At 38.1% G+C, this 8,420-nt stretch overlaps 1 protein-coding gene across 1 annotated transcript; it reads left to right on the top strand.

Moving 5' to 3' along the window:
• The first annotated feature begins 4,512 nt into the window (after window positions 1-4,512).
• LOC131164043 (ABC transporter G family member 5) lies at window positions 4,513-6,981 on the top strand. The gene has a single exon (XM_058120966.1). The coding sequence runs from the start codon at window positions 4,909-4,911 to the stop codon at window positions 6,832-6,834; it is 1,926 nt and encodes a 641-aa protein (XP_057976949.1). The 5' UTR covers window positions 4,513-4,908; the 3' UTR covers window positions 6,835-6,981.
• The last annotated feature ends 1,439 nt before the right edge of the window (window positions 6,982-8,420 follow it).

Genomic DNA, 8,420 nt, shown 5'->3' on the forward strand with positions numbered 1-8,420 from the left:
TTTTATAAGAATGGGAGAATGTAATGACCCTAAGAAATTATTGTATTTTAAATGATGATAAAAAGGGGAAAATAAAAATGGAAGGGAAAAGAAAAGGGCAGCAAGCCTCATCAACGAACGCAAAGCGTTCGTTAACGAAGTTACAATTGGGTTTGTCGACGAGGATGTGTCTCGTCGACGAGAAAATACTGAGAAACGGTTTTGGGTAACTCTGAATTTCATCGACGAGGAGAGAGTTCGTTAACGAGTTGTCTTCATGACCTCGATGACAAGGTGATATGGCTCGTCGACGAAGGCCACAGTATAAATAGTTTTAAATGCTAATTTTTGGCAAAATTCACTCGAGCAGACTCTCCCTCTCTCCTCCCTTCGGTTTTCCACTCTTCTCTCTTAGTTTCTGGGCCGGATTTTCGCCAGTTCGACGATCTAAAGCCATCACGACACTCCTAGGAGAATTCTCTTCAAATCTGTTGGAGTGGATCATCAATGGGGCTGAGTTGGAAACCATCCCAAATTCAAGGTAAGATTTTCTACTCAGTATTTGGCTTTACTATAGTTGTAAGAAATGTTATATATGATGAAATACTGAAGTTTATTTGTAAGAAATGTTATATATGATGAAATATTGAAGTTTAGTTTTGGGAAATGTCGTTTTCAGGGTATTGACCAGGGAACCCAACGGGGGTTGATTGAATGTTTTAAGGGCTTTTTCAGGAATTAGGTAAGGGAATAAACTAAGCCAATAATTTTATGAAAATGTATGTATGATATTACAATATTTGGTTTCAAGAAAATGAATATATATGTGTATTTTATGTTGGGAAATACTGTGATAAATGGTGATGTGTTTAAATATACCTAATACCCATTCTGTGTGGCATGAGTAAGATTTATTGTGAAATACTATTTTCTGAGAATATTTTTATTTGATATGCTGGCATACGGGTCAAGCTACTGTTATGCTATGCCGGCGTACGAGCCGAGCTACTGATATGATATGCCGGCGTACGGGCCGAGCTAATGAGGTGAATGAGCCGGCGCATAGGCCGAGTATCTTATTTGTTATGTAATGTGGCGTACGGACTATGATTGATAAAATATGAAATGTCGACATACAGGCCAATGATTTTTCACTTTGTAAATGAAATGCGATATGATGATAGTGAACTACTAACAATTATTACTATGGAATAATGATGTATTGTGGTTTGGAATATGATATGGTTGGCTTGGTTTAGGCTTACACTAGACATGGTATCGTAGCTATGTCGTCACGTTGATCTTGATATTTGTGTTATAGTTGTCGTACGAGGTAGCGTGAGGATGGATAGTCGATGTGGTTATTAAAGTGTTGGTGCCTTGGTGTGCGGACCAATCTGGCAGACCCATCGTACTTATAGACATATAATTTGATTTGGCAGTGGTCGGCCAACCATTGTCAGGTCCCGCCTTCGGGCCACACAACCTAGTCATGTGGGGGTAATCCATGACATTAGCCAGTTAACCTACCAGAGTTTTTTCCGTATTATTATCATTATAAAAACGGATTATGTTTATAGAAACTCAGTATTTTCGGTTATGCTATGATTATACAGATTTTCTCAAAAATAATATTGACAGTTTTACTAAATATGTTTATGTATGCTCTTATGTATAACACAAAATACTCATGTTGTCATACACTGGTATTAGTTTATTTTCCCTTTCTAAGAGGTGTCTCACCCCAAATTATTTGATTATTTCAGGAGTCCCGGATAGGAGAATAGATAAAGCTCCGCTAAGATAGATATCATTGGTCTACCCTTTTTTGAAGGGTAAGTCTTTTTGGTAGGGGTCAAATGGATGTTGTGGGAAACGACTTTAGGACTAGTCTTTGGAGATTTTGGGAGTTGTATTATGGATATAGTAAACTCTGATTTTTTATCTAATGATATTCCAGGATATATATGATTTTATGTTTTTCTACTGCCTAGGCTTCCGCATTGTATTTTTTTATGTCCCTGGTACCCACGGGTACATGTGGATTATGATCTGCAAGATTTATTATTCTGGATTTTATTATTATTAAGGAAAAAAATGGTAAAATAGGTAGGTCGTTACACTCTCTTTAGAACCAACGAGTTCTCTCTCTCTCTACGATCCTTCGTTGTTCATCGTTTGTTTCTATGATCGAAAGTTTCTGCGTGGATCAGGGGAAGAAACTCTACAATTATAGAGAATTAGATCATTGTTTTGAAGATTTTTCGGATTGTCCCTAAAATCAAGGTAAGGATCTGATTTCATTTCTTATTCGGTAGTTATGTAGCAGTCCAGATTATAGTAAAATATCGTTCTTCGATTTTTAGGTTTCAGGGATCCCGGGTCGTTGTTTTGGACCGTTCGTGTTTGTTCTTTCAAAATTTAGGTAAGGGGATTTATTTACATCAGTATTTTTATAAAACTAAACCGCTAAAAAGTTAGCTTATGTTTATGCATATGATATGACTGCTTATTTGTAAAGTTTCACCATATAAAAATGCCGATTTTATGATTTCACGATTGTGGTAAAAATGAGGGCTTTTACGTATGATCTCCAAACTTTCCAAAACTTATTTATTTGCATAAATCTTAATGTAGGAGATGTTTGAACTATTTATTTTCCATTTAAATGATATTTATTAAGTTATATACTATATAGCGGATTTTTTATTAAATGAGTGTGGCATATGATATGAAATAGAATATGTAAATCTATTTAAATACGTATATGAACTATGGGAACTGGAGTTGCATTTTACTATGTGAAAAATATGGAAAAGAGGTGTTGATTATATACCGAGCTATAACATAAAAAGGGTTAAACCGAGAGGTTGTGTGCCGGTTTATGCCATAGTACGATTATATAAGTTTGTAAAAATACTGGAACTGTACAGGTGATTTGTGAATTTGAAACAAGTTAATTCATTTTATAGTAAATCATATATATGAAATTTGGAAACCACAGCTTGTTACTATTAGAGCCCTAAAAAGCTCACCATTATATCAAAGCCCCAAAAAGTTCAACGTTATATGAGAGCCCTAAAAAGCTCACCGTTATAAGAGAGCCTTAAAAAGATCAACGTTAAGTGCGGTTCCGTTGCTTTATATATATTGGATACAGTGCAATCACACATATAATTTTCAGTGTGGGTATCAAGATAGTTGGCTAGATATTGGAGTGGCCACTAGTGAATTAATGGACCCAGTGGTACCAGTCAGACTATAGTAAATTGCATAACCCATAGGCCAAGGGTAATGTGTTGGCAGTTGTTATTATTGTATCTAAGTTGGATAGTGTTCTAAATATGCATATTTATGATTTGAAAAATAAAATAGGTAAAGTCACAGATTTAAGTACCGGGCGGAGAGATCGTATAGTGTATGAACCTATACCCTACTCTAACCTCGGGATGTCTCACTTGTTATGATGCTAAACCATCTATCATAGGGTTTATGTCTATATATCTCCTATAATATAGTATTGAGAATATTCCTTATATGTATCTGCTTTCATTTGAATTAAATGCATGTAGTCACACACTGATGTAATATTTTCCACCTTAATGAGAAGTGTCTCACCCCACCGTACAACTTTTGTTTCAGGTCCTACAGGACGTCAGTCTTAGTTGCTAAAGGAACCTAAAGGGGTCATTTTGTCTTTAGCTTACGTAAGTTATTTTGTATATGCTACAGACTATTTCGGAACGTTTTTGGGGTTGTAAGAACTGATTATGTTTTAAGTATGGATGTATGTATTTGAGGATATAGTTAGAAAACTTTGGTATGTCTTTTAGATTTCCATGTGGATGTTTAAGTTTTCCACTATGCATGAAATTGCATATCAATATGAAATACTCGTATGTCCCTATTCAGGGCGGGTTGTATATGTGTGTTATCTGGGGCAGGTGTATTAAACAAGTGTAGTAACACTTTGGGGCTGTAAAACGGGCCGGGGCATTACAGTCTAGATGAAACCTTTATGAACACTTCTTAACGAGCTTCTTTGGGTTTCCTTAAAACTTCAACCTTCACACAATAGTATTTAAGTGGAATAAAAGACTTAAAAAGAGAGAAGTTTGAAACTGAATAAAACTTCTATTAATGTGTCTTAATTTTTCTTCCTCGAACAAAGGATTGGAGGTTCCTTTAAATAGACTTCAAGGGATAAGCACAATCACTTTGCTTTCTCCTTGATAGACATGAAGAAAAAGAAAAGATAGATGACATCAAAATGATTATCTACCTTTTGACTAAGTTGCTAAAAAAAACAAAATACCGACATCTTTATCAAAAGTAACTTAAAATAAAAGCAATTTTAATAAAGCAACTTTAATAAAGTATAACAATATTGATATGATCCACGAATTGTCCATTCGACGAGACCTAGGATATGACATAGTTCTGAATATTAACTTGGAGTAAAATGTGTTTATGGTAAGAAAAAACCCAAAATCCTTCTAATAATTAGTTTTGTAATTACACCATATTACAGTATCAACCACTGATGCAATTTATCATTAAAATAATAATACATTAAATTATATAAACACATACGTATATAGGTTGTCTTATATCAATTCACGTGCATGGTTTTCCTTGTTCTTTTGTGCTTTTTCTTCCTCAAGAAAAAAGAAAAAGGAAAAAATTTACAGAAGAGCAAGGGAGGAACAAAGGCACGTGAACCTTGTACGTGACAGCCTCGAGACTTCGTCACAGGCACACAGCCAGCCAGCAAGGGATTGCGGTGAGGCGGCCCGCATTACAACTTCAATTCGAAGAAGGCTAAAAATATTGGATAAAAAAGTAGTAGTACTAGTTCTGCAAGTCAAGCTGAGTGAAAACAGAAAAAGAGACGAGTTCAGAGAGAGAAAGAGAGAGAGCTCTTCTTCAATGAAGAAACGGGGCTGTGAGATCGAAGCAATAGGAATCAATTACAAGATCAGCATCCAAAATAGAGAACACCCTTTTAAGATCTTCACAAAACAGATGATAGCAGGGGAGGTAAAATCTGAAGAAACAAACGCGGCCGGAGTACGGCATGTCCTCAAGAACGTAAACTGCCGTGCAAAGCCATGGGAAATCCTCGCCATTGTCGGCCCCAGCGGCGCGGGCAAGTCCTCTCTACTCGAAATCCTCGCCGGAAAAATCGCACCCCACGGCGCTTCAATCTTGGTGAACCAGAAAGCAATGGACAAAGCTCGGTTCAAGAAGATCTCCGGCTACGTCGCCCAAAAGGACACCCTCTTCCCTCTTCTCACCGTAGAAGAAACACTAATGTTCAGCGCAAAGCTCCGGCTGAGGCTGCCGCCGACGGAACTGAGTTGCCGGGTAAAGGCATTGCTCCGGGAGCTTGGCCTGGACCACGTGGCCGGCGCCCGAGTAGGGGACGAAAGAGTCCGGGGAATATCCGGTGGAGAAAGGCGGAGAGTCTCAATTGGCGTCAACGCCATACACGACCCGGAAGTTCTGATCCTGGACGAACCCACTTCGGGACTCGACAGTAATTCCGCACTTCAAATCATTGACATGCTAAAGATCATGGCGGAAACCCGGGGCAGAACCGTAATTCTAAGTATCCACCAGCCTGGGTTCCGAATCGTGAAGCTCTTCAATTCCATTCTTTTGCTGGCAAATGGTTCTGTTTTGCATCAGGGGACGGTGGATCAGCTGGGCGTTCGTCTGAGGACGATGGTGGGCTTAGAGCTTCCGCTTCATGTGAATGTGGTAGAATTCGCCATCGAAACATGCACGGAAACCCCTAAGTATTTTCAACTGTTAGAAAATCAGCGACCGAGAAAGGTACTACTGCAGAGCAGTGGTAATGCTACCGAAGGTAAGTTCACTCTGCAACAGTTATTTCAACAGTCTAAGGTTATCGACGAAGAAATCATCAAAGACGAAGATGATGGTGATGCTGATCAGCTAATGGATTTGAGCAGCGATTTCGCCAACTCCAGATTTCGAGAAACGGTCATTCTCACTCATAGATTCTCCAAAAACATCTTTCGGGCGAAAGAGCTGTTCGCGTTCCGGACGCTGCAAATGCTGATCGCCGGCCTAGTGCTGGGCTCCATTTTTTACGGCCTCAAAGACGATTTGGTGGGTGCGGAGGAACGAGTGGGCCTGTTCGCGTTCGTACTAACATTTCTGTTATCTACCACCATCGAGGCTCTTCCAATCTTCCTGCAAGAGAGGGAGATTCTGACGAAGGAGACCTCTTGCGGAAGCTACAGGGTCTCGTCGTACGCCATAGCAAACGGCGTCGTTTATCTCCCGTTCTCTCTGATTCTGGCCGTTTTGTTTTCGATGCCATTGTATTGGCTGGTCGGACTCAACCGGAGTTATGCGGCTTTTATGCACTTCTTGTTGTTAATTTGGTTGATTCTGTACACGGCGAATTCCATCGTGGTGTGTTTCAGCGCTCTGGTCCCAAACTTCATCGTGGGGAACTCGGTGATATCGGGGGTGATGGGATCCTACTTTCTGTTTTCTGGGTACTTCATATCCAAGCACGGGATTCCAAGGTATTGGATATTCATGCATTACATTTCGCTGTTCAAGTACCCGTTTGAAGGGTTCCTGGTAAACGAGTTCTCCGGGGGTTCGGGGAAGTGCTTGGAGTTCATGTTTGGGAGCTGCGTGGTGAGGGGAGAAGACGTGCTTAGGGAGGAAGGGTACGGAGACGAGCAGAGCTGGTGGAGGAATGTGGCGATAATGGTGTGCTTCAGCTTGTTTTACAGGTTCATTTCTTATGTCATTCTCAGATTCAGATGCTCTCACAGGAGCATCATCCAGCGCGAGGGTGCCCTTGTTTAGTGAATGAATCAACAGTACCATCTCTCTCTCTCTCTCTCTCTCTCTACGCGCATGTTTTTGGAATTTAGTAAAGACAACCTGTAAAGCTTTAAAGTTGAGGGATTTTTTGTCATGTCCATAATAATAATGTCATCTTTTAATCTACAACCCCTGAGTACGTACGTTTGATTTGTCACGGATCGTCCCACTTTTTCCAAAAAGAGTCAGCCAAATCTTTTGAGTTTTTTCGAGTTTAAATTTGCTTTAATTAATAAGAAACTTTATTTTCAAAATTAATGCATACGAAAAAAACAAATAGATGGTCTAGTGTTTAAAAAACAAAACAAAAAAAAAAAGATATTGGACAATCTAATGTCTTTTTCATAAAATAGGTCACACACCAAATAGTTTTTTAATTAAAAAATGCTATTTGGAGTAGCAATTTTTGCATGATGAAATAGTTTGTTATATTGTTAAAATAAATTTTATTTTATTTTATTTTATTTAAATTAGGAGGTAATATTTCATTAGCGATACGAGATAAGTAAGAGATCACACACAGCGTCACCATTTTGGTGGGATCTAAAATATTTTACCTTCTTCCAAAATGCAGTCCATAAATTCCAACTCCTATTGTTTTGAAAACTGTTTTTCGTCAACTTTGTCGAAATCAACCTTTAAACAAAACACTTCATAAGTAAAATCTAGTAGCATATGATTAATTTGTTACATAGTATTGGAAACAAGAGAAATTACCCAAAGAATGTGATGCTATGAGGTAAGCTTACCTAAAGGAAACTCTAAAAGAGCATCCCTAAAATCATCCTCCATCAAACATTCACATGTTAGGCTTTTTGCATATTGATTTCAATAGTCAAAATATGTAACAAAAAGGAATCACCACACAACACCACTTCAAGAAAGTTTCAAAAAGTTAATTTTTTTTTTTTACCTTATTCCATGGGGGCATAAAATCATCACATCTGAGTTTAGTATAAATTAAAAAAACTAGCAACCACATGAAGCTCATGAGAAGGACAATTTCATGATCTTTCTATGGCAATCTTCTCTCTCTCTCTCTAGGCATCTTCCCTAGTTACCAAAGCTTCTTGCTTTGCATCTTATGACCTAAGCTATGTTCCAACCCAGTTATATGGGACTCCACCATGGTATATAAGATGAGCAAGTGGCAACATAAATGTTCTTCACATTAAGCAAGCCTTTAAACTACGATATCTAGTAGGGGGTTAAAAAGCCTTTAATGTATTTCTCTCATCTACATCCTGCCCCTGGCTAGGTTTTTTTTTTTTTTTTTTTTTTGGGGGATTAGAAAATGGATATAGGGCAACCAACCCTAAATATACTCTAAGCAGTAATTATTTTTCCTACATTATTTACATAACTTTTTTTTTTTTGTGGGATTTGTTAAACCTATGAAGCACCACTATGTTACCCCCAAAGAAGAATGCGAGTTGGACAACTAGCATACCATCCCAAAGCAACTTTCCAAAGTAGAGGAGTCCACTTTCCATGATTTCTTAGCATTATATAAGTTCTCATCAACCAAGCATCAAACTTCTTGTTCAGAAAATAAAGTATCCTAGTTA

This window comes from Malania oleifera, chromosome 1 (assembly GCF_029873635.1).
Source record: "Malania oleifera isolate guangnan ecotype guangnan chromosome 1, ASM2987363v1, whole genome shotgun sequence".
In the NCBI taxonomy this organism is placed as follows: Eukaryota; Viridiplantae; Streptophyta; class Magnoliopsida; order Santalales; family Ximeniaceae; genus Malania; species Malania oleifera.

Excerpts from the sequence above, each read along its gene's own strand:
- LOC131164043 (XM_058120966.1), top strand. The coding sequence starts at position 4,909 with ATGAAGAAACGGGGCTGTGAGATCGAAGCAATAGGAATCAATTACAAG.